Consider the following 27805-nt stretch of genomic DNA (forward strand, 5'->3'; position numbering starts at 1 on the left):
ACCTTCCCATTCACTCCCACCATTCTCATTCCCAATGTGTCAAACACCTTCCCATTCCCTCCCACCATTCTCATTCCCAATGTGTCAAACACCTTCCCATTCACTCCCACCATTCTCATTCCCAATGTTGTCAAACCCCTTCCCATTCACTCCCACCATTCTCATTCCCAATGTGTCAAACACCTTCCCATTCACTCCCACCATTCTCATTCCCAATGTGTCAAACACCTTCCCATTCACTCCCACCATTCTCTTTCCCAATGTGTCAAACCCCTTCCCATTCACTCCAACCATTCTCATTCCCAATATGTCAAACGCCTTCCCATTCACTCCCATCATACTCATTCCCAATGATCAAACCCCTCCCCACTCACTCCCACTGTGCACAATCCCAAAGATCAAACCCCTTCCCATTCACTCCCACCATTCTCATTCCCAATGTGTCAAACCCCTTCCCATTCACTCCCACCATTCTCATTCCCAATGTGTCAAACACCTTCCCATTCACTCCCACCATTCTCATTCCCAATGTGTCAAACACCTTCCTATTCACTCCCACCGTACTCATTCCCAGTGATCAAACCCCTCCCCATTCACTCCCACCATTCTCATTCCCAATGTGTCAAACCCCTTCCCACTCACTCCCATCATTCTCATTCCCAGTGATCAAACCCCTTCCCACTCACACCCACTGTGCATAATTCCAATGATCAAACCCCTTCCCACTCACTCCCACTGTGCACAATCCCAATGATCAAACCCCTTCCCATTCACTCACACTGTGCACAATCCCAATGATCAAACCCCTTCCCACTCACTCCCACTGTGCACAATCCCAAAGATCAAACCCCTTCCCATTCACTCCCACCATTCTCATTCCCAATGTGTCAAACACCTTCCTATTCACTCCCACCACACTCATTCTCAATGATCAACCCCCACCCCATTCACTCCCACTGTGTACAATCCCAGTGATAGAATCCCTTCCTATTCACTCCCACGTGCACAATCCCAATGATCAAACCCCTCCCCATTCACTCCCACCATTCTCATTCCCAATGTATCAAACCCCTTCCCATTCACTCCCATCATTCTCATTCCCAGTGATCAAACCCCTTCCCACTCACTCCCACGTGCACAATCCCAATGATCAAACCCCTCCCCATTCACTCCCACCATTCTCATTCCCAATGTATCAAACCCCTTCCCATTCACTCCCATCATTCTCATTCCCAGTGATCAAACCCCTTCCCACTCACTCCCACTGTGCACAATCCCAATGTGTCAAACCCCTTCCCATTCACTCCCATCATTCTCATTCCCAGTGATCAAACCCCTTCCCACTCACTCCCACTGTGCACAATCCCAATGTGTCAAACCCCTTCCCATTCACTCCCATCATTCTCATTCCCAGTGATCAAACCCCTTCCCACTCACTCCCACTGTGCACAATCCCAATGTGTCAAACACCTTCCCATTCACTCCCACCATTCTCATTCCCAATGTGTCAAACACCTTCCTATTCACTCCCACCATTTTCATTCCCAATGTGTCAAACACCTTCCCATTCACTCCCACCATTCTCATTCCCAATGTGTCAAACACCTTCCCATTCACTCCCACCATTCTCATTCCCAATGTGTCAAACACCTTCCCATTCCCTCCCACCATTCTCATTCCCAATGTGTCAAACACCTTCCCATTCACTCCCACCATTCTCATTCCCAATGTGTCAAACACCTTCCCATTCACTCCCACCATTCTCATTCCCAATGTGTCAAACACCTTCCCATTCACTCCCACCATTCTCATTCCCAATGTGTCAAACACCTTCCCATTCACTCCCACCATTCTCATTCCCAATGTGTCAAACACCTTCCCATTCACTCCCACCATTCTCATTCCCAATGTGTCAAACACCTTCCCATTCACTCCCACCGTTCTCATTCCCAATGTGTCAAACACCTTCCCATTCACTCCCACCATTCTCATTCCCAATGTGTCAAACACCTTCCCATTCACTCCCACCATTCTCATTCCCAATGTGTCAAACACCTTCCCATTCACTCCCACTGTTCTCATTCCCAATGTGTCAAACCCCTTCCCATTCACTCCCACCGTTCTCATTCCCAATGTGTCAAACACCTTCCCATTCACTCCCACCATTCTCATTCCCAATGTGTCAAACACCTTCCCATTCACTCCCACCATTCTCATTCCCAATGTGTCAAACACCTTCCCATTCACTCCCACCATTCTCATTCCCAATGTGTCAAACACCTTCCCATTCACTCCCACCATTCTCATTCCCAATGTGTCAAACACCTTCCTATTCACTCCCACCATTCTCATTCCCAATGTGTCAAACACCTTCCCATTCACTCCCACCGTTCTCATTCCCAATGTGTCAAACACCTTCCCATTCACTCCCACCATTCTCATTCCCAATGTGTCAAACACCTTCCCATTCACTCCCACCATTCTCATTCCCAATGTGTCAAACACCTTCCCATTCACTCCCACCATTCTCATTCCCAATGTGTCAAACACCTTCCCATTCACTCCCACCGTTCTCATTCCCAATGATCAAACCCCTTCCCATTCACTCCCACCGTACTCATTCCCAATGATCAAACCCCTTCCCATTCACTCCCACCATTCTCATTCCCAATGTGTCAAACACCTTCCCATTCACTCCCACCATTCTCATTCCCAATGTGTCAAACACCTTCCCATTCACTCCCACCATTCTCATTCCCAATGTGTCAAACACCTTCCCACTCACTCCCACCGTTCTCATTCCCAATGTGTCAAACACCTTCCCATTCACTCCCACCATTCTCATTCCCAATGTGTCAAACACCTTCCCATTCACTCCCACCGTTCTCATTCCCAATGATCAAACCCCTTCCCATTCACTCCCACCATTCTCATTCCCAATGTGTCAAACACCTTCCCATTCACTCCCACCATTCTCATTCCCAATGTGTCATACCCCTTCCCATTCACTCCCATCATTCTCATTCCCAGTGATCAATCCCTTCCCATACACTCCCATCATTCTCATTCCCAATGATCAAACCCCTTCCCATTCACTCCCACTGTGCACAATCCCAATGATCAAACCCCTTCCCATTCACTCCCACTGTGCAAAATCCCAATGATCAAACCCCTCCCTATTCACTCCCGCCATTCTCATTCCTAGTGATCGAATCCCTTCCCATTCACTCCCACTGTGCACAATCCCAATGATCAAACCCTTTCCCACTCACTCTCATTATGCACAATCCCAATGATCAAACCCCTTCCCATTCATTCCCACCGTACTCATTCCCAGTGATCAAATCCCTCTCCATTCATCCCACTGTACACATTCCCAGTGATCAAACCCGTTCCCATTCACTCCCACTGTACACATTCCCAATGTGTCAAACACCTCTCTACCCTTTCCCTTTTTATAGAAGGGCATTGACAGCCAATATGGCACAGAAAGAGGCCATTCAGCCCCCCAAATCTATTCCAACTCTGTAGAGTACCTCATTCCCCTTTCTATCACTGTGGCTAATTTCTTTCCCACAAGTATCCATCTAAATTCCTTTTGGAATCATTGACTGTTTCTGCTTCCAGCACCGTCGAGGACTGAGAGTTCCTGTTCATTACCACTCGCTGTGTAAGGAGATTCTTCTTCTCATTTCCCCTGCATCTCTTGCCCAAAACCTTCAATCTGTCCTCCGGATCCATGTGTCCATCAGCTAATGGGAACAGCTTTCTCTGTCTCTCTTATCTAAACCTGTCATCATCTTGTACACATCTATCAAATCTCCCCATAATCCCCTCCTCTCCAACGAGAACAGCCCCAGCTTCTCCCCATCCCTGGAACAATTCAGGTAAATCTCATCCACACCCCCTCAAGGACCGTCAAATCTTTCCTAAAGTGTGGTGACCAGAACTGGACACAATGTCCTAGTTGGTACCTAACCAGAGCTCTATAAAGCTTCAGCATAACTGCCCTGCTTTTGTACTCAACACCTCTATGAAGCCTAAGATCTCATATGCTTTGCTAACTTCCCTCAGTATGTGCTGTCAAAGATTGATGCATATGAATCCCCAGGTCCCTCTGTCGCTACAAACTCTTTAGAGCTGGGCCATGAAGTCTATGTGGCCTCTCCCTCACACTTCTCTCCCCACCTCTCACTTCTTTGTATTAATTCCATCTCCATTTATCTGCCCATTCTGCTAGCCTATCTACATCTTGTTGCAGGCGATTAGTATCATCCTCACTGTTCACCATTCCTCCATGTTTGGTATCATCAGTAAATGTTGAAACTTTACTCTGTATTCCACTATCTGGTCATGTGGTTTGGTGAGCCAGAAGCTCTGGGTTCAAGTCCCACTTCAGGCCGGAAGGTGCATTTATAATGTGGCCAGACAGGTTTATTATCAGTGTGTATATCCTTCTAACATGCCTGATGCCAGGAGTAGGAAAGTTTCCTGGTCAGTCAGCCAGACTGTAGAAAGCAATGGCAAACCACCGTACTTTACCAAGCATAATCACGGACCAATGCAATTGAAGTTCATGGTCACCGTGGACATTGTATCTGAAGGAGGAGGATTCCAATATCCACATTGTTTGTATATCATTATAAAAGCAGTGCTCCTAGCAGCAACTTGCTGAAGAGCCCTTGTGGGACACCACTGTCTACCATCTTCCTGAAAAATAACCATTGATCATAACTTGCTGCTTTTTGTCCTTAAGCCAATCTTTTTCTACGCTGACACTGACCCTCCTATTCCGTGAGTCTCTATTTTGTTAAACATCCTTTTCTGTGATACTTTGTCAAACACCTTCTTAAAATTCCTATCAATAACATCCACTAGGTTCCCTTCAACTTCACTATTACTTCATCAAAAAATTCCAGTAGATTAGTCGAGCACAATCTGTCTTACAGATCCATGCTGACTCTCTTTAGTTAAATCAAACCTCACCAGTGCTGTTCATCTTTCCCATGATTACTGTTTCTGAAACCTTACCCACCACTGGTGTTAAATTGACCAGCCTGCAGTTGCTTCAAGTGTTTGTTACGGTGGCCACTCTCCCAATCCTCTGGTACTTTCCCCATATCAGGGGAAGATTAGAAAATTAAGACAAAGCCTGCCACTAACCCAGCTCCCACTTCCTCTATCAAACCATCCAGACCAGGTGACTCATCCACTTTCAGCATGGCCAGCCTTTGCAGTACCTGCTGCCTATCAGTCTTCACCCCGTCCATTACTTTCTGCTAAGATTTTGTCAGCATCCTCCTTCGCAGTAAACACTGATACAAAATACTCATAAAATATTCTAGCCTTGCCCTGTGTCTCTACAAATATATTACCCTCTTGTCCCTAATAGAACTCACTCCACCTCTTACTACCAACTAACTATTTACACGCTAGTAGAAGCTACTTGGGCTCTCTTTTATGTTAGCTGCTATTCTGTTCTCATATTCTGTCTTTGACGGTCTAATTTTCCTTTTCACTTCCCCTCAGCTTACTGTATGTGGTCTAGTTCTTGCCTGACATGTATCACACACTTTTTTTTGTTTAATCACGTTCTCTATCTCCCACATCATGCAAGAATCCCTGGTTTTGGTTCCCTAACCTTTCACCCTTGTTGGAATGTACCTAGCTGGTACCTGAAGCATCTCTTTGTTAAAGATCACCCGTTGTTAGAGTTTTTCCTGTCATTCTTTTGTTCCATTTTACTCTGGCTAGATTCCCTCTCACCCCATTGAAGTTAGCCTTCTTCCAATTTAGAAGTTCTACTTTAGATTGTTACAGAACCAAACTGGCTAAATGGAGTTAAGATGCAGATCAGGCATGATCTAATTAAATAGTGGAAAAGGTTTGAGGAGATTTTATTGTTTCTATTGTTTTTCAGAAAGTATAAAAACAGGGAATCCCCAGTGCTGCTTGGCCAGCACTGAGGGCTGCTTTGAGTACACAGTGTGAGAGCTGAGAGTTTGGTGAGTGAGGGAGTTGGGTGCAGGAGGTGCACCTTTCTTTTTTTTCCCTTTTTCAACTTCTAGTAGTTGGTTCTTTGATACAAGGGAAGAAGCTAATTAGTGAATAACTGGTAAGTTATTCTACTTATTCTGATCGTAATAAATTTTTTTAAAGTTACGGTGTGGCAAGTCAGCTCGGCCCAATGGAATGTACATCCTGTGGTATGTGGGAAGTCATGGCCACATCATGTGTCCTCGACAAACACATCCGTAGGAAGTGTCACTGGTTGCAGAAGCTTGAGCTCCAGGTTTCGGAACTTGACTGGTGGCTAGAGTCACTATGGTACATCCAGAGGCAGAGAACTACATGAATAGCATGTTTAAGAAGGTGGTCACACAGCAGGTTAGGAGCGTGCAGGCAGAAAAGGAATGGGTGATCGCCAGGCAGTGTAAGAGAACCAGGCAGGTAGTGTAGGAGTCCCCTGAGTCTATCTTGCTTGCGAATCAGCTTTCCATTTTGAATATTGGTAAGGACGATGGTTCCTTAGGGAAGTGGAGCCAGAGCCAAGTCCACGGTACCACGGGTAGCTCAGCTACACAGCAGGGGGAGGAGGAAGAGTGGAAGAGCAGTAGCGATAGGGGATTTGTTAATTAGGGGATCAGACAGGCCTTTGTACTGCAGTAAACGTGACTCCAGGATGGTGTATTGCCTCCCTGGTGCCAGGGTTAATGATATCATAGAACAGCAGCAGGACTTCCTTCTGGGGTAGGGTGAACAGCTAGGGATTGTGGTCCACATTGGTACCGATAGGAAGGAGATGAGTTCCCGAAAGCAGATGTCAGGGAGTTAGGAAGAAAATTAAAATGCAGGACTCAAGAGTAGTAATCTCAGGATTACTCCCAGTGCTATGTGCTTGTCAACATAGGAATAGGGGGATTCATCAAACACGTGGCTGGATAATTGATGTAAAAGGGAGGGCATCAGATTTCTGAGGCATCGAGACTGGTTCTGGGGCAGGTGGGACCTTAAACAGCACTGGGGCTATACCCTCGCTGGGAGATCTGCTTGTGCTACTGTGGACGGTTGAAGCTAGATCATCAAAGGGCTGGGAATCTGAGGGGTAGCTCAAGTTGGAAGGAAGTAAAGTTTGTGACAGGAAGTAGAAAAGTAGTGAGTGAAAGTAGAAGGGAGGCAAGCAACAACTGGGCTTAGAATGTGGAATAACACCAAAGAGATAAAGGGCACTCTACCTGAAAGCACACGGCATTCGCAACAAGGAAGATGATTTAAAGGCACAAAGAGATAAATGGGTATGATCTCATTGCCATTACGAAAACAAGGCTGCAGGGTGACCCAAGACTGGAAACTGACTATTCAAGGATATCCGACATCTGGGAAGGACAGGCAAAACGGAAAAGGAGATGGTGCTGCGCTGATAATAAGGGATAGGATCAGTACATTATTAAAGGAGGATCTCAGATCAGAAAAACAATGTGGCATCTGTTTTGGGTGGAGCTAAGAAGCAGCAAGGGGCAGCAAACATTGGTAGGAGTTGTTTATAGGCCATCAAACAGTAGTGGTAGTGTGGAGCATGGTATTAATCAGGAAATTAGAGAGGCATGTAGCATAGGTGACTGTTATGACTACAGCCGGTGTTAATTGCTGCACAAGCTAAATCCAAGAGGGAAACTTGGCTTACGGGCCATTTTTTTGGTATTCTAACAAGACGACACACCAATCTCAGCAGTGAGAGGCCCCGTAACACTTCTGGGTTTTTAAAAATTAAAAGTCAAAGTTTTATTAACAAAGGGAAAAATAAAAGAAAACTTAAGCACCCAAGATTACAGCTACACAATTAAGATTAGTCTTACAAAACATTCCCCCAAAATTCTCTACTTGGTCAAATCCACAAGTAGTCACTTTCCAGGCAACACTGCCGGAAAGATATTTAAATATGAAATCCAGTAATATCTCACAAGGATGTAGCTTCAGTAAAGGTATACCACATAACCTTTACCCTCTTCCATTTTATGCTATGGAATCCACTTCAGAATAAAACTTCTTGCTGCAGCCCAAGACTTCTCAACAGCTCCAGCCATCTCCAGCTTGACAGCTTTACAGCTCAATAGCTCTCTCTGGCTCTCTCTACCTCAACAGCCATCTGTAGTAACTGTAATACACATTTTTTCCCTTTCGTCTCAATCCCATTGTTCTCACACCCCTTTGAAATTCAAACCCTTCCAAATATAAGATCTTTCATTTTCCACCTTGTCTTTACTTTTGGGTCAATAAAAATATAATATCCCCACTGTTTATCTCTGTACTCCTGCAAGACGCAAACATTTTCCTCTGATTTCTCTTTGAAATTCAAACAACCTCTCAATTTACCTAAAAATGCAAATAACCTAACCTATTTCCCTCAGAATTAACAGCTTTAATCTTTTCATGTTTCCAAACACCCAGACAGCCTGACTCCTGCCCAGCTTAATTAAATGTCTCTCTTTCTCTCACATACACATACCCAGCCTTCTTCACAGAATAACACAATATTCCCCAGAATATTAGAAAAAAACAACCACACTCTGTGACTTCAATTTGGGTAAACCTAACAAGCACTGATGCTGTAGAGGACGAATTTCTAGAGTGTATTGGGGATGGTTTTCTAGAGCACTACACTGAGGAACTGACTAGAGAACAGGCTATTTTTTGATCTAGGATTATATTACAAGAAAGGACTAAATAATATGTTGTAAAAGGGATGAGTGATCATAATATGTTAGAATTTTGCATTCTGTTTGAAAGTGAGGTAGTTCAATCTGAAGCCAGGGTGTTCGATTTGAACAAGAAAGTTATGAACATATGAAGGGCAAATTGGCTGAGGTGGATTGGGAAAATACATTAAAAGGTATGACAGTGCAATGGATAGTCTTTAAAGAATTATCTTAGTTTACAGCAATTATACGTACCTTCAAGGCACAAAAACCCAAAAGGAAAAGTCAGTCAACTGTGGCTAACAAAGGATGTTGAGGATTGTATAAGATTAAAGAGAAGGCATATATCGTTGCCAGAAATAATAGTAAAGCTGAGAATTGGGTGGATTTTAGAATGGCACAAAGGAGGGCCAAGAAGCTGATAGAGGGAGAATAGAATATGAATGTAAAGTGGCAAAGAACAAAAACGGACTGTAAAAGTTTCAATAGGTGTGTAAAAAGGAATCTCAGAATTTTAATGGCACAGGAGGAGGCCATTTGGCCCATCATGTCTGCACCGGCTCTCCAAATGAGCATTATGACATAGTGCCATGTCCCTGCCTTTTCCCTGTACTCCTGCACATTGTTTCTATTCAAATAATCATCCAGTGTCCTCCTGAATGCCTCGATTGAACCTGCCTCCACCACACTTCCATTCAGTGCATTCCACACCCGAACCACTCGTTGTGTGAAAAATTTTTTCTCACGTCACGTGTGCTTCTCTTACAAATCACTTTAAATCTGTGCCCTCTCGTTCTTGACCCTTTTACAAGTGGGAACAGCTTCTCCCTATCTATTCTGTCCAGCCCCCTCATGATTTTGAACAACTCTATCAAATCTCTTCTTAGCTTTCTCATCTCCAAGGAGAACAGACCCAACCTCTCCAATCTACCTTCATGACTGAAGTTTCTCATCTCAGGAACCATTCTTGTAAACATCTTCTGAACTCTTTCCGATGTGTTCACATCCTTCCTTATGGTGTGGAACCCAGAACTATATACAATACTGCAGCTGAATGAGTGTCTTATATAAATTCAGCATAACCTCCTTGCTCCTGAACTCTATACCCCTATTAATAAAGCCCTGGATACTATATCAAAATTTCATCCCTTATTTTGTATTGTCTGTCCATGATCTTCCTACCAAAATGCATCACCTCACACTTCTCCATATTGAACTTCATCTGCCACCTATCTGCCCACTCCACCAACTTGTCTACGTCCTCTTCAAGTTCCACACCATCCTCCTTGCAGTTCACAATGTTCCCAAGCTTCGTATCATCCGCAAACTTTGAAATTGTCCCCGCACGCCAAGACCGAGATCATTAATATACATCAGGAACAGCAAGGGTCCCAATACCGAACTCCACTACAAACCTTCCTCCAGCCCAAAATATATCCATTGACCATTACTCCCTGCTTCCTATTTTTCAGCCAATTTTGTATCCATGTTGCTACTGTCCCTTTTATTCCATGAGCAATAACTTTTCTCTCAAGTCTGTTGTGTGACATTTTATCAAATGCCTTTTGATACACCATTTACACCACATCAGCAGCATTACCCTCATTGACCTTTTCTGTTACCTCTTCAAAAAACTCCAGCAAGTTAGTTAAACACGATTTCCCCTTCAGAACTCCATACTGGCTCTTCCTTGTCAACACATCCCAAATGATTGTTTCTAGAATCTTGTCCACCACTGAAGTTAAACTGACAGGTCTGTAAATGCTGGGCTTATCCTTAAGACCTTTTTGGAACAAGGGTGTAAGACAAATGTGGCTCCATTGTAGGCAGAGTCAGGAGAATTTATAATGGGAAACAGAGAAATGGCAGAGTGGCTAAATGATTCCTGTGTGGCAGTCTCACTGAGGAAGATACAAGAAATACGAACCTACAAACTAGGAGCAGGAATAGGCCACTCAGCCCCTCGAGCCTGCTCCGCCAATCAATAACAGCATGGCTGATCTGATTGTAACCTCAACTCCACATTCCCTCCTATCTCTGATAGCTTTTCACCCCTTTGCTTATCCAGAATCTATCTAGCTATACCTTAAAAATATTGCCCTTTGAGGAAGAAAGTTCCAAAGACTCTCAACCCTCTGAGAAAAAATTTCTCCTCGTTTCAGTCTTAAATGGGTAACCCCTTATTTTTAAAACAGTGATCCCTAATTTTAGATTCTCCCATAAGGGGAAGCATCCTTTCACATCCACCCTGTCAAGACCCCCTCAGAATCTTGTAGGTTTCAATCAAGTTGCCTCTTACTATTCTAAACACCTGTAGATACAAGCCTAACCTGTCCAACCTTTCCTCATAAGACAACCTGCCTATTCTATGTAATAGTCTAGTAAACTTTCCCTGCACTGCTTCCAATGCATTTACACCCTTCCTTAAATAAGGAGCATAACCTCCCTATTCTTGTGTTAAATTCCCCAGCTAATAACATTCCATTAGCTTTCCTAATTATCTGCTGTACCTGCACATGAACCTTTTGCGATTCATGCACTAGGACACCCAGATTCCTGTGCAATATCTCACCATTTAGATAATATGTTGCTTTGCTATTCTTCCTGCAAAAAGGGACAATTTCACATTATGTTCCATTTGCCAGATCCTTGCCCACTCACTTAACCTATCTTTATCCCTTTATATCCTTATGTCCTCTTCACAATTTACTTTCCTACCTATCTTTGCATCACCAACAAATTTAGCCACCATGCCATCTCTCTTCATCCAAGTCATTTATATAAATTGTGAAAAGCAGAGGTCCCAGCACTGATCCCTGTGGCACACCGCTCGTCATATCTTGCCAACCAGAAAATCATCCACTAATGCCTACGGTTTCATAGAGTCATCAAGGTCTACAGCACAGTAAAAGGCCCTTCAGCCCAGTCAAACAAGTACCTAACTATTCTAATCTCATTTTCCAGCACTAGGCCCATAGCCTTGTATGCTATGGCATCGCAAGTGCACATCCAAATACTTCTTGTATTGTTATGAGGGTTTCTGCCTCTACCACCCTTTCAGGCAGTGAGTCTTACCACCCTCTGGGTGAATAAATTCTTCCTCACATCCCTTCTAAACCTCCTGCCCCTTACCTTAAATATATGCCCCCTGGTTATTGATCCCTCCACCAAGGGGAAAAGTTCCTTCCTGTCTACCCTGTCTATGCTCCTCATTTTATACACCTCAGTCCACCTCATATCCCCCCTCAATCTCCTCTGCTCCAGGGAAAATAACCCCAGTCAATCCAATCTCTCCTCATTACTAAAACTCTCCAGCCCAGACAACATCCTGATAAATCTCTTCTGCACTCTCTTTAGTGCAATCACATAATCCTATAATGCAGATTCCAGAACTGCACGCAACACACTAGCTGTGGCCTAAGCAGTGTTTTATACAGTTCCAGCATAACCTCCCTGCTCTTATATTCTGTGCCTCGGCTAATAAAGGTAGGTATCCCATATGCCTTCTTAACCACCTTATCTACCTGTCCTGCTACCTTAAGGGACCGGTGGGCATGCACACCAAGGTCCCTCTCATCTTCGGTGCTTCTAAGGGTCCTACCGTTCGTCGTGTATTGTTTGTCCTGCCCAAGTGCATCACCTCACACTTATCTGGATTAAATTCCATTTGCCACTGATCAGCCCATCTGACCAGCCAGTCTATATCCTCCTGTAACCTAAGGCTATCCTCACTATATACCAGCCCACCAATTTTCTTGTCATCCACGAACTTACTGATCAACCCTCCTACATTCAAGTCTAAATCGTTTATATATACCTCAAACAGCAAGGGACCCAACACCGATCCCTGCGGAACCCCTCTAGACACAGGCATCCAGTCACAAAAACACCCCTCGACCATTACCCTCTGCTTCCTGCCACTCAGCCAATTCTGGATCCAATTTGCCAAATTGCCTTGGATCCTATGGGCTCTTACCTTCATTATCAGTCTCCCATGTGGGACCTTTTCAAAAGCCTTGCTGAAGTCCACGTAGACTGCGTCAAATGAATTGCCCTCATCTACACACCTGGTCACCTCTTTGAAAAATTCAATCAAATTGGTCAGCCATGGCCTCCCCTTAACAAAACCATGCTGACTGTCCTTGATTAATCCCTGCCTCTCCAAGTGTAGATTAATTCTGTCCCTCAGAATTGCTTCCAATAGTTTCCCCACCACTGAGGTTAGACTGACTGGCCTGTAGTTCCCTGGTTTATCCCTTCCTCCCTTCTTGAATAACGGTACCACATTGGCTGTCCTCCAGTCCTCTGGCACCTCTCCTGTGGCCAGAGAGGTATTGAAAATTATTGCCAGCGCCCCTGCTATCTCCCCCCTTGCCTCACTCAACAGCCTGGGATACATATCATCCGGGCCTGGAGATTTATCAACTTGTAAGCCAGCCAAAGCACTTAGAATCTCCTCCCTGTCTATGCTAATTTCTTTAATTATATCATAGTCCTTCTGCCTGATTTCCATACCCATGTCGTCCCTCTCATTTGTGAACACCGACACAAAAGTATTCATTTAGAACCCTGCCTACATCTTCCGGCTCCACACACAAATTACCACAATGGTCCTTAATGGGCCCTACTCTTTCCCTAGTTATCCTCTTACTCTTCATGTTCTTGTAAAATAACTTTAGATTTTCCTTTATTTCACCTGCCAATGTTTTCTCATGCCCACTTTTTGCTATCCTAATTTCCTTTTTAAGTTCCCCCGTACACATTCTACACTCCTGTAGGGCTTCCGCTGTTTTGAGCCCTCGGTATCTGCCACAAGCCTCCCTTTTTCTCTTTATCCAATCCTGTATATCCCGCGACATCTAGGGTTCCCTGGATTTGTTGGTCCCATGCTTTGTCTTCACTGGAATATGTCGGCCCTGTACTCTCCCTATTTCCTTCTTGAATGAGTCCCACTGCTCTGATGCAGATTTACCTAAAAGTAGCTGCTCCCAGTCCATTCTGGCCAAATCATATCTGATCTTATTAAAATCGGCCTTCCCCCAGTTTGGAACTCTGATTTCTGGTCCATCCTTGCCCTTTTCCATAACAACCTAGAATCTAACAGAATGATGATCACTATCTGCTCCCCCATTGACACCTCTACCACTTGCCCGGCTTCATTCCCTAAAATTAAGTCCAGGACTGTCCCCTCTCTTGTAGGACCTTCTACGTACTGGCTTAAAAAGCTCTCCTGGATGCATTTTAAGAATTCCGCTCCCTCTGAACCTGTCACACTATGACTGACCCAGTTAATGTTGGGGAAGTTGAAATCTCCCACTATTACTACCCTATTATTTTTACACTTCTCTGAAATGTGCCGACATATCAGCCCTTCTATTTCTCTCTGACTGTTTGGGGGCTTATAGTACACTCCCAGCAACGTGATTGCTCCTATTTTGTTTTACAATTCTACCCATGTGGCTTCATTTGAGAAGCCTTCTAAGATGTCATCCCTCCTTACTGCTGTAATTGATTCTTTGATCAATATTGCGATACCCCCTCCTTTTTTACCTCCTTCCCTGTCTCGCCTGAAGACCCTATATCCTGGAATATTGAACTGCCAATCCTGCCCCTCTCTCAACCATGTCTCTGTGACAGCAATGACTTCATACTTTCATGTGTTAATTTGTGCCCTCAACTCATCTGCCTTATTAGTCAGACTCTTTGCATTAAAATAAACACCATCCAACCTTGCCAAGCTCCCTTGTGCCTTAACTGGCCTATAATTTCTATGCCTTCCAGACTCACTTGCTCTCTCTCCTAATTTTGGCTGTGCACCTCCCCCTGCTGAACCTCCTCTCAGGATCCCAGTTTAAACCCTCCCCAACAGCACTAGCAAACTTCCCCACAAGGATGTTGGTCCCATTCCGGTTCAGGAGCAACCTGTCTGTCTTGTACAGGTCCCTCCGCCCCCAGGAACGGTCCCAATGTTCCAGAGATCTAAAGGCCTCCCTCCTGCACCATCTATCCAGCCACACATTCACCTGGATTAACCTCTATACTCACTAGCGCATGGCACCGGCAGTTATCCAGAGATTACTACCTATGAGGTCCTGTTTTTTAATCTGTATCCTAGCTCCCTAAATGCTCCTTACAGGACCTCATCCCTCTTTCTACCAATGTGGTTGGTACCAATATGTACCACGATCTCTGTCTGTTTGCCCTCCCCCTTTAGAATGTCCTGCAGCCGTTCAGTGACATCCTTGACCCTGGCACCAGGGAGGCAACATACCATCCTGGAGTCACCTCTATGGTCTAGAAATGACTGTCTGTTCCCCTTACTATTGCGTCTCCTACCACTGTTGCTCTTCCCCTCTTTTTCCTCCCCCCCACCCCCCACCCCACCCCACCCTGTGCAGCTGAGCCAGTCTCAGTGCCATAAGCATGGCTGCACTCCCCAGAGGAACCGTCACTCTCACCGTTTTCCAACACAGAAAAACGGTTCTCAAGCATGATGCACCCTGGGGATTTCCTGACTACCTGCCTGACACCTTTCTCCTGACTGATGGTCATCCACTCCCTCTCTTCCTGCACTTCCATAAGCTGTGGGGTGACCATGTCTAAAAAGGTGCTATCCACAAAACTCTCAGCCTCGCGGATGCACCTCAGCGCCTCCAGCTGCCGCTCAAGCTCTGAAACTCGGAGCTGAAGTAGCTGCAGCTGGTGGCACTTCCTGCACACGTGGTCAGTCAGAGTGCAAGGAGCGTCTAGGACTTCCCACATGTTGCAGGCAGTACATAACACAGGACTGAGCTGCCCTGCCATGCCTCTAGTTGAAAAAAAAACCCTTACTTTAAGTTAAATACAGTAAAAAAAGGTTAAATTATTTATGTACTTTAAATAAAAAGTAGAACCCCTCCTTAGATTAATCTATTTTAAACTGGAGAAAAACATTTACCCACTACTCACCAATCAGCTCTCACCTTTGCGCTGACATCACTTTTTGAAGCTTCCCTGCATTCGCACTGGTTCTGATCCACTCCCTTGAGCTGTCTTGTGATGTCACTCTTGTTATTTTCAACAAGAACTGACTGCAGGACACTCATCCCAGACTGCTTCACTGTGATGCTGACTGCAGGACACTCTTCCCAGACTGCTTCACTGTGATGCTGACTGCAGGACACTCATCCCAGACTGCTTCACTGTGATGCTGACTGCAGGACACTCTTCCCAGACTGCTTCACTGTGATGCTGACTGCAGGACACTCTTCCCAGACTGCTTCACTGTGATACTGACTGCAGGACACTCATCCCAGACTGCTTCACTGTGATGCTGACTGCAGGACACTCTTCCCAGACTGCTTCACTGTGATGCTGACTGCAGGACACTCTTCCCAGATTGCTTCACTGTGATACTGACTGCAGGACACTCATCCCAGACTGCTTCACTGTGATGCTGACTGCAGGATACTCTTCCCAGCCTGCTTCACTGCGATGTTGACTGCAGGATACTCTTCCCAGACTGCTTCACAGCGATGCTGACTGCAGGACACTTCCCAGACTGCTTCACCGCGATGCTGACTGCAGGATACTCTTCCCAGCTTCCTGTTAGCTGGCCAATTTTCCATCCATCCCAATAAGTTACCCCAACACCATGAGCTTATATTTTCCACAATAACATTTAATGTGATACCTTATCAAATGCCTTCTGGAAATCGAAGTACAGTGGTTATGACGCAGCAGTTGGTAAAGACTGAGTTGTTTAAATCCCTGAGGGAAACTTGAACAACTGCCATAACCTATATTTTCAATTGGTATGTTTGAGATGCATCTCTGGATTCAGGAGTAAGATCACCGAGCCTCAAAAGGTTTTTTTTATGTAAAACTAAATTAAACATTTCTTAATTTAACAAATTAAACATATACACATATCTACAAATTACTACCATAATCCCTAAATTAACCACTCCCAGGTAAATCGTCACCAAGGCAACAATAATCCATAAACAGACAAAGCACATTTTACCATATGAATTCAAAATGAGGTCCTTTGCAATTTAGTTCCTTTGCAGACACGGTTGTAGCCTTACAGGCTGGTTAGTTCTTAAATGCCTCTGACTTACACATACAAGCTCCTTTCTGTTTATACCCAGCTTTTCCTTTGAATGTACATTTTCCATTGTATTCCTAGGTTTTTAATTTACATCTAACAATATCCTTTCATTTCACCAATTTTATTAGTAAGCTTAAAAAAACCCACATTGCTTGGTGTCTTCTAGCTAGGTGCAAGATTTTACTCCCACTCTTAAATGCTTTATTCAACAAATGCAAATTTACACTTTACCTTTTATCTTCCGTACGTTTATTTAATTAACATCTCAAACTATTGTACATCAAAGCACCCAGACTATCTGGCTATAATCCAATTAAGACACATCTACACAACATAAACATAGACACAGACACCACTAAACTCTATTTTTAAGAAATAATTTCCAATAACATTATAGACATCAACATCTCTTTAAGACAACAGCACATCCACCCCTTTATCCACAGCACATGTCACTTCCTGAAGGAACTCCAATAAGTTGGTCAAACATCACTTCCCTTTCACAAAATCTCCCACAATTATAAATCCAAAGGACTAGGGAGATTGAGGAGTTGAAGGGAATCAGTATGAGTAAGAAGGTTGCATTGGAGAAATTAATGGGACTGAATGTTGATAAGTCCCGGGACCTGATATTCTACATCAGGTGTTGAAGAAGGTAGCTATGGAGATGCGTGGGTGATCATCTTCCCAAATTTCATAGATTCTTGAACAATTGCTGCAGATTGGAAGGTAGTAAATGTCACCCCACTCTTTGAGGGAGGGAAAGAGAAAACGGGGAATTTCAGCCCCATTAGCCTTCTATCAGTAATAGGGAAAATGCTAGGATCAATTGTAAAGGATGTGATAAATGGACACTTGAATAATAATGATCTGATTGGACATAGTCAACATGGATTTAGGAATGGGAAATTATCTGTGATGAACCCGTTGGAGTGTTTTGAGCATCTTATTGACATATTTGATAAAGGGAAGTCGGTGGACCTAGTATATTTGGATTTTCAGAAGGCTTTTAGTAAAGCCCCCCGCAGGAGGTTGGTTAGCAACATTAAAGCACATGGGACAGGAGGTAGTATACTGGCATGGATTACAGATTGGAAAACAAGGGCAGCAGATAGATGGGAACACCACCATCTGGAAGTTCCCCTCCAGGCCACTCACCATCCTGACTTGGAAATATATCACCGTTCCTTCACTGTCGCTGAGTCAAAATCCTGGAACTCCCTCCCTAACAGCACTGTGGGTGTACCTACACCACATGGACTGCAGCGGCTCAAGAAGGCAGCTCACCACCACCTTCTCAAGGGGCAACTAGGGATGGGCAATAAATGCTGGTCCAGCCAGTGAAGCCCACATCTCTTAAATGAATTTAAAAAACAGGCAGAAAACAGGGTAGGAATAAACAGGTCATTCTCACATTGGAAAGCGGTGACTAGTGGGGTACTGCAAGGATCAGTACTTGGGCCCCAGCTGTTCACAATATATATCAATGATTTGGGTGTGGGGACCAAATGTAATATTTCCAAGTCCGCCGATGACACTCACATAGGTGGGAATGTGTGTCGTGTGGAAAATGCAAAGCGGCTTCAAGACGATTTGGACAGACTTAGTGAGTGGTCAAGAACATGGCAGATAGAATATAATGTGGACCACTTTGGTCGGAGGAACAGATGTGCAGAATAAATGGTAAGAGATTAGAAAATGTACAAAGGGACCTGGATGTCCTGGTCAATAAGTCACTGAAAGCTAACACGCAGGTGCAGCAGGCAATTAGGAAGGCTAATGGTATGTTAACCATTATTGCAAGAGGATTTGAGTACAAGAGTACCAACATCTTGCCTCAATTGTACAGAACCTTGGTTAGACCACACCGGGATTACTGTGTGCAGTGTTGGTCCCCTTACCTTGGCGAGGATATTATTGCCATAGAGGGAGTGCAACGAAGGTACATCAGACTTGTTCCTGGGATGGCGGGACTGTCTTATGAAGAGAGGTTGGGGAAACTGGGGCCTGTTTTGTCTAGGGTTTCGAAGAATGAGAGGTGATCTCATTGAAACCTACAAAACACTTCAAGGGATAGACAGGGTAACTGCAGGTAAGATGTTCCTTCTGGCAGGGGAGTGGAGAACCGGGGGGGGGGGGGACAATTTCAAAATAAGGAGGAAGTCACTTAGGACCCTGAGTGGGATGAAGCAGCTCTGGAAAAGCGAGTGACTGAATGTTATCTTCTTTCTCCCCTCTGCTTGTAGGCCGAGGTCTCTGTTTCCCTCTTATTAAAACCTGCGTGTTTGGGAATGAGCTAAAGTCTGGAGGGCAGGAAGAACCTGCTCCAACTTCACGAACTGAGGGGACAGAATCATCCTTCACCAAACAGACGTTAAAGCTGCTGGCCTGTGTCATTGGACTGCAGGTGATTGACCACTCCACCGCTGACCCCCGTCTGCCCGGCCTGCAACCCTCCCTCGCCCAGCCCGCCGCCGTATCCCCCACCCCTGCCTCATCTGCCGGCCTGGATCACTCCTCGCCCAGCTAGCCCTCCCACCAACCCTGTGCTCCACCCCCACTAACCAGACCCCTCACCCCCACCACCCTCCTCTGCACTTCACTCCCATTGGCCTGTGCCATTTCCCCACTTGGTCCCTGTAAGCCCACACTGCTATACAATGTTATTTACGCTGTTGTGTGAATTCTTGTGCTGTATGTTTGAGTTCGCTATGCACATAGGAAGTTAAGGCGCAGGTGGAGGCCAGTGTGCCTGTGCTGACTCTTGGAAACATTTAGTCCCATTAATCCCCTGCTTGTTCCCCACAGACTTGCAAACTTCTCCATTTTAATTCATTTTTGAGATTTCATATTCAATTTACTTCCACCGCCCTTACAGACAGCACATTCTAGATCACAATAACTTGCACCGCCCTTACAGCACGTTCTAGATCACAACAACTTCCACCGCCCTTTCAGACAGCGCATTCCAGATCACAGCAACTTCCACTGCCCTTACAGACAGCACGTTCTAGATCACAGTGACTTCCACCACCCTTACAGACAGCACGTTCCAGATCACAGCGACTTCCACCACCCTTACAGACAGCATGATCCAGATCACAGCGACTTCCACTGCCCTTACAGACAGCAAGTTCCAGATCACAGACTTCAGACAGCGCGTTCCAGATCACAGTGACTTCCGCCAGCCTTACAGATAGCATGTTCCAGATCACAGTGACTTCCACCGGCCTTACAGGCAGCAAGTTCCAGATCACAGAGACTTCCACCAGCCTCACAGACAGCACGTTCCAGATCGCAGCGACTTCCACCGCCCATTCAGACAGCACATTCCAGATCACAGCAACTTCCACCGCCCTTTCAGGTAGCATGTTCCGATCACAGCAACTTCCACCACCCTTTCAGACAGCAAGTTCCAGATCGCAGCGACTTCCACCACCCTTTCAGACAACATGTTCCAGATCACAGCAACTTCCACTGCCCTTTCAGGTAGCATGTTCCAGATCACAGTGACTTCCCCCACCCTTTCAAACAGCATGTTCCAGATCACAGCGACTTCCACCGCCCATTCAGACAGCACGTTCCAGATCACAGCGACTTCCACCGCCCTTTCAGACAGCGTGTTCCAGATCACAGTGACTTCCACCGCGCTTTCAGACAGCACGTTCCAGATCACAGCGACTTCCACCGCGCTTTCAGACAGCACGTTCCAGATCACAGTGACATCCACCGCCCATTCAGACAGCACGTTCCAGATCACAGCGACTTCCACCGCCCTTTCAGACAGCACGTTCCAGATCACAGCGACTTCCACCGCGCTTTCAAACAGCACGTTCCAGATCACAGTGACCTCCACCGCCCATTCAGACAGCACGTTCCAGATCACAGCGACTTCCACCGCCCTTTCAGACAGCGTGTTCCAGATCAGTGACTTCCACCGTACTTTCAGACAGCACGTTCCAGATCACAGCGACTTCCACCGCGCTTTCAGACAGCACGTTCCAGATCACAGCGACTTCCACCGCGCTTTCAGACAGCACGTTCCAGATCACAGTGACATCCACCGCCCATTCAGACAGCATGTTCCAGATCACAGCGACTTCCACCGCTCTTTCAGACAGCACGTTCCAGATCACAGCGACTTCCACCGCGCTTTCAGACAGCATGTTCCAGATCACAGTGACATCCACCGCCCATTCAGACAACATGTTCCAGATCACAGCAACCTCCACCGCCCTTTCAGACAGCGCGTTCCAGATCACAGCGACTTCCAATGCCCTTTCAGACAGCACGTTCCAGATCACAGCGACTTCCACCACCCTTTCAGACAACATGTTCCACGTCACAGCAACTTCCACCGCCTTTTCAGGTAGCACGTTCCAGATCACAGTGACTTCCCACTGCCCTTTCAGACAGTACATTCTAGATCACAGTGACTTCCACCACCCTATCAGACAGTACATTCTAGATCACAGCAACTTCCACCACCCTTACAGACAGCATGTTCCAGATCTCAGTGACTTCCCCCACCCTTACAGACAGCATGTTCCAGATCTTAGTGACTTCCCCACCCTTACAGACAGCATGTTCCAGATCTTAGTGACTTCCCCACCCTTACAGACAGCAAGTTCCAGATCACAACGACTTCCTCCACCCTTACAGACAGCAAGTTCCAGATCACAGTGACTTCCCCCACCCTTACAAACAGCAAGTTCCAGATCACAGTGACTTCCCCCAGCCTTACAGACAGCAGGTTCCAGATCACAGCGATTTCCCCCACCCTTACAGACAGCAAGTTCCAGATCACAGTGAATTCCCCCAGCCTTTCAGACAGCAAGTTCCAGATCACAGTGACTTCCCCCACCCTTTCAGACAGCAAGTTCCAGATCACAGTGACTTCCCCCAGCCTTTCAGACAGCAAGTTCCAGATCTCAGTGACTTCCCCCACCCTTACAGACGGCAAGTTCCAGATCTTAGTGACTTCCCCCACCCTTACAGACAGCAAGTTCCAGATCACAGCGACTTCCCCCACCCTTACAGACAGCATGTTCCAGATCACAGTGACTTCCCCCACCCTTACAAACAGCAAGTTCCAGATCACAGTGACTTCCCCCAGCCTTTCAGACAGCAAGTTCCAGATCACAGTGACTTCCCCCAGCCTTTCAGACAGCAAGTTCCAGATCTCAGTGACTTCTCCCACCCTTTCAGACAGCAAGTTCCAGATCTCAGTGACTTCCAACACCCTTACAGACAGCAAGTTCCAGATCACAGTGACTTCCCCCACCCTTTCAGGAAGCACGTTCCAGATCACAGTGACTTCCCCCAGCCTTTCAGACAGCAAGTTCCAGATCTCAGTGACTTCTCCCACCCTTTCAGACAGCAAGTTCCAGATCTCAGTGACTTCCAACACCCTTACAGACAGCAAGTTCCAGATCACAGTGACTTCCCCCACCCTTACAGGAAGCACGTTCCAGATCACAGTGACTTCCCACACCCTTTCAGATAGCAAGTTCCAGATCACAGCGACTTGTGTAAAAAAAAAAAGAAAGTTACTTGTGTCACCTCAGGTTTTTCGCCAATCGTCTGAGAATGTATCCTGTAGCTAGCTGGCCTCCTGGTGCTGGGTACAGTTTGTCCTTATTTACTCTGGCACAACCTTAATCAAATAACTTGTTGGTTCACTTTTTATTGATAGTTTAAGAGCCTAGCAGGACTGGAATTGGCATTGTTTCATTGTCCTCTCCCTCACCCTGTCTTTTTGAGATACACAGGGTTGAGAAGAGATTGGGGGTGGTGCAAACAGTAACCACACAACGAGGAGATCTGATTCTCGTAACCCCTGGCTCTTAACACCAGTGGATGGAGAGATGGTGATGTGATAATGGAGTAGCATCCCAGAGGCCCCAGCTAATGCTCTGGGTCAAGGATTCAAATCCCACCAAGGTAGCTGGTGGAGTTTAAATTCAACTAATTAATAAAAGAAATGTGGAATATATAAAGCTAGCCTCAGTAACGATGACAGTGAAATTATCATCAGTTGTCATAAAAACCCACCTAGTGGGCTAATGTCCTTTAGGGATGGTAACCTGCTGTCCTTATCTGGTCTGGTCTGGGACTCCAGACCCACAGCAATCTGGTTGACTTCTCTCTGAAATGGCCCAGCAAGCCACTCAGTTCAGAAGCAATTAGGGAAGAGCAGCGGATGCTGGCCTTGCCAGTGATTCCCATGTGGCCCACTTACAGAAAGAGAGAGGCCAGTAATACTGAACACCAAAAATGTCTGCTGCTCCAAGATTTGATAAGGAGGTCCCCAGAGGTGAGAGGGCGACCACATTTCACCCTATTGTTTGGAGTTCCCCAGTCAGCAGTTGTTGGTTTTTCTCTCCAGGTTTCCTACCTGACCTGGGGGGTTCTACAGGAACGAGTGATGACCAAAGCATACGGGAGAACAGAGACTGATCCTGGGGTGAAGTTCCGCGACTCCCAGTTCCTGGTTTTTATGAATCGTATCCTGGCTGTCACAGTCGCCGGCCTGTGCTGTGCTCTCACAAAGCAACCTCGCCACGGGGCACCCATGTATAAATATTCCTTCGCCTCTATCTCCAACATCTTGAGCAGCTGGTGCCAGTACGAAGCCTTGAAGTTCATCAGCTTTCCCACTCAGGTACTGGCCAAGGCTTCCAAAGTCATTCCCGTCATGTTGATGGGCAAGATCGTGTCCCGCAAGAGCTACGAGTACTGGGAGTATCTGACAGCCATGCTCATCTCAGCTGGAGTCAGCATGTTCCTCCTGTCCAACACTCAGAACAAACACCCGTCCACTGTCACCACTTTCTCCGGCATTGTGATCCTGGCTGGTTACATCCTCTTTGATAGCTTCACCTCCAACTGGCAGGACGCCCTTTTCAAGTACAAGATGTCCTCTATCCAGATGATGTTTGGAGTGAACCTCTTCTCCTGTCTCTTCACAGTTGGCTCTCTCCTGGAGCAGGGAGCTTTCTTCCAGTCTCTAGCCTTCATGCTGCAGCACCCAGAGTTTGCCTTTCATGCTGGACTGCTGTCAATCTGCTCTGCCTGTGGACAGCTCTTTATCTTCTACACCATCAGCCAGTTCGGAGCTGCCGTCTTCACCATCATCATGACACTCCGTCAGGCCTTTGCCATCCTCCTGTCCTGCCTTATCTACGGCCATTCAGTCACCATGGTGGGTGGCCTGGGGCTGGCCACTGTCTTCCTCTCCCTTTTCCTGCGGGTATACGCGAGAAGCCGGATGAAGAGTAAGAAGAGGACAGCCCAGTGCCAGACCCCTGTGCAGAAGGTGTAACTGAAAGCAAGGCTCATCGTCAGGCTGGTTTTCGATAGACACTTAGTATGTTGGACAGTCTTGTTTCTACATCCGTTAGTGAGGGGACTGCAGTGGACATTCACCATTGGAAAATGGATTAGAATGGAGATGAGACAGCATGTCCAGAACAGCTTCCCACCTTCACTCAGCTCCCGTTCATCCCCAAGACACAGCCCACACTCCCTATCCCCACCCAGACAGAACACACAGGTACAGAGCCCTCACTCCCTATCCCCACCCAGACAGAACACGCAGGTACAGAGCCCACACTCCCTATCCCCACCCAGACAGAACACACGGGTACACAGCCCACACTCCCTATCCCCACCCAGACAGAACACACAGGTACAGAGCCCACACTTTATCCCCACCCAGACAGAACACACAGGTACAGAGCCCTCACTCCCTATCCCCACCCAGACAGAACACACAGGTAAACAGCCCACACTCCCTATCCCCACCCAGACAGAACACACGGGTACACAGCCCACACTCCCTATCCCCACCCAGACAGAACACACAGGTACAGAGCCCTCACTCCCTATCCCCACCCAGACAGAACACACAGGTAAACAGCCCACACTCCCTATCCCCACCCAGACAGAACACACGGGTACACAGCCCACACTCCCTATCCCCACCCAGACAGAACACACAGGTACAGAGCCCTCAGTCCCTATCCCCACCCAGACAGAACACACAGGTAAACAGCCCACACTCCCTATCCCCACCCAGACAGAACACACAGGTACAGAGCCCACACTCCCTATCCCCACCCAGACAGAACACACGGGTACACAGCCCACACTCCCTATCCCCACCCAGACAGAACACATGGGTACAGAGCCCACACTCCCTATCCCCACCCAGACAGAACACACGGGTACACAGCCCACACTCCCTATCCCCACCCAGACAGAACACACAGGTACAGAGCCCACACTCCCTATCCCCACCCAGACAGAACACACAGGTACAGAGCCCTCACTCCCTATCCCCACCCAGACAGGACACACAGGTACAGAGCCCACACTCCCTATCCCCACCCAGACAGAACACACAGGTACAGAGCCCTCAGTCCCTATCCCCACCTAGTCAGAACACACAGGTAAACAGCCCACACTCCCTATCCCCACCCAGACAGAACACACAGGTACAGAGCCCACACTCCCTATCCCCACCCAGACAGAACACACGGGTACAGAGCCCTCACTCCCTATCCCCACCCAGACAGAACACACAGGTACAGAGCCCTCACTCCCTATCCCCACCCAGACAGAACACACAGGTACAGAGCCCACACTCCCTATCCCCACCCAGACAGAACACACAGGTACACAGCCCACACTCCCTATCCCCACCCAGACAGAACACACAGGTACAGAGCCCTCACTCCCTATCCCCACCCAGACAGAACACACAGGTACAGAGCCCACACTCCCTATCCCCACCCAGACAGAACACACGGGTACAGAGCCCACACTCCCTATCCCCACCCAGACAGAACACACGGGTACACAGCCCACACTCCCTATCCCCACCCAGACAGAACACACAGGTACAGAGCCCTCACTCCCTATCCCCACCCAGATAGAACACACGGGTACAGAGCCCACACTCCCTATCCCCACCCAGACAGAACACACAGGTACAGAGCCCTCACTCCCTATCCCCACCCAGACAGAACACACAGGTACAGAGCCCTCACTTCCTATCCCCGTCCAGACAGAACACACAGGTACAGAGCCCACACTCCCTATCCCCACCCAGACAGAGCACACAGGTACACAGCCCTCACTCCCTATCCCCACCCAGACAGAACACACAGGTACAGAGCCCACACTCCCTATCCCCACCCAGACAGAACACACGGGTACACAGCCCACACTCCCTATCCCCACCCAGACAGAACACACAGGTACAGAGCCCTCACTCCCTATCCCCACCCAGACAGAACACACAGGTACAGAGCCCTCACTCCCTATCCCCCCCCAGACAAAACACACAGGTACAGAGCCCACACTCCCTATCCCCACCCAGACAGAACACACAGGTACACAGCCCACACTCCCTATCCCCACCCAGACAGAACACACAGGTACAGAGCCCACACTCCCTATCCCCACCCAGATAGAACACACAGGTACAGAGCCCTCACTCCCTATCCCCACCCAGACAGGACACACAGGTACAGAACCCACACTCCCTATCCCCACCCAGCACAGTGCACCACCGCTCCCTTCACTGCTAGACAATGCTGCTCTAATATTCATGCAGTTCTGCTATACTGAACTCCTTTTTGGGGTACAGTGTTCCACACTGTGTGAAGAACTGTTTTACAGAAATCTCTCCAGAATTGGCCTGCTTCTGATCAAACATTTCATCCCCTTGCCTAATGCCTCACACCAGCAGCAAAAAATCTAACTGCCCTATCAATTTCCTTCACATTTCTGAGCACCTCAACTAAATCATTCCTTAACCTCCTCTGTTTGTCACAATATTAGCCTTGTTTATCACAATCTAACTCTTGGTCCCCTGGTAACGTTGTGGTGAGTCAGCACTACACTCTGTCCAAAGTCAAGATTTGCATTCTAAGGTGTGGAGCCCAGAATTGTACACAGTGCTCCAGGTCAGGTCTTAACTAGAGCCTTGTCTAGCTCTCCGAAACTTTCCCCCCCACCCCCTATCCCTGTCTTTATATCGCAAATCCCTAGTACAAAGGCTAACATTCTCTCATCTGTTTTGATCTTTTTAATATACCTGACAACTCCATTTCAGTCATCTGTATAGATGGATGTTTTCAGTCAATCTGTTTTCAGACCTTCACTGCTTCCAGCAGGTCACCATTTAAACATACTCTTAATTATCCAAATGTTAGAATCGTGTATATGAAGCAGAGAGTATACTAAGTGTTAGGATGTGGGTGTATCTGGAGTGGGAGAGTTATTGAGTTTTAGGATGTGAATGTGTATGGAGTGCGTGTGTTATTGAGTGTTAGGATGTGGGTGTAAAAGGAGTGGCAGAGTTACTGAGTGTTAGGATGTGGGTGTAAAAGGAGTGGCAGTGTTACTGAGTGTTAGGATGTGGGTGTATATGGAGTGGTAGAGTTACTGAGTGTTAGGATGTGGGTGTATATGGAGTGGCAGAGTTACTGAGTGTTAGGATGTGGGTGTATATGGAGTGGGAGAGTTACTGAATTAATCTTGTGTATATGGAGAGGGAGTGTATACTGAATGTTAATGTCGTATAAATGGAGAGGGAGTGTATACTGAGTGTTAATGTCATATAAATGGAGAGGGAGTGTATACTGAGTGTTAATGTTGTATAAATGGAGAGGAAGTGTATACTGAGTGTTAATGTTGTATAAATGGAAAGTGAGTGTATACTGAGTGTTAATGTTGTATAAATGGAGAGGGAGTGTATACTGAGTGTTAATGTTGTATAAATGGAGAGGAAGTGTATACTGAGTGTTAATGTCATATAAATGGAGAGGGAGTGTATACTGAGTGTTAATGTTGTATAAATGGAGAGGAAGTGTATACTGAGTGTTAATGTTATATAAATGGAGAGGGAGTGTATTCTGAGTGTTAATGTTGTATAAATGGAGAGGGAGTGTATACTGAGTGTTAATGTTGTATAAATGGAGAGGGAGTGTATACTGAGTGTTAATGT

At 46.6% G+C, this 27805-nt stretch overlaps 2 protein-coding genes across 2 annotated transcripts in view; both read left to right on the plus strand.

Moving 5' to 3' along the window:
- slc35b2 (solute carrier family 35 member B2) overlaps positions 1 to 25134 on the plus strand; it is a 40848-nt gene extending 15714 nt beyond the window's left edge. Inside the window, exons 3-4 of the mRNA XM_041187785.1 lie at positions 19035 to 19195; positions 23177 to 25134. Coding sequence (XP_041043719.1) covers positions 19035 to 19195; positions 23177 to 24112 — 1097 coding nt within the window. The 3' untranslated portion in view covers positions 24113 to 25134. The remainder of the gene's footprint in view (positions 1 to 19034; positions 19196 to 23176) is intronic.
- On the plus strand, positions 24236 to 27082 carry LOC121277926 (flocculation protein FLO11-like). Its single transcript, XM_041187786.1, has 2 exons — positions 24236 to 25151; positions 26322 to 27082. Exons 1-2 carry the CDS (start codon positions 24236 to 24238, stop codon positions 26555 to 26557), a joined length of 1152 nt encoding a protein of 383 aa, XP_041043720.1. The 3' UTR covers positions 26558 to 27082.
- The last annotated feature ends 723 nt before the right edge of the window (positions 27083 to 27805 follow it).

Source organism: Carcharodon carcharias, chromosome 5 (genome assembly GCF_017639515.1).
Source record: "Carcharodon carcharias isolate sCarCar2 chromosome 5, sCarCar2.pri, whole genome shotgun sequence".
Lineage (NCBI taxonomy): Eukaryota > Metazoa > Chordata > Chondrichthyes > Lamniformes > Lamnidae > Carcharodon > Carcharodon carcharias.

Excerpts from the sequence above, each read along its gene's own strand:
- LOC121277926 (XM_041187786.1), top strand. The coding sequence starts at position 24,236 with ATGGAGATGAGACAGCATGTCCAGAACAGCTTCCCACCTTCACTCAGC. Across the intron at positions 25,152-26,321 it reads CACCCAGACAGGACACACAG|GTACAGAACCCACACTCCCT; the intron begins GTACAGAGCCCA and ends CAGGACACACAG.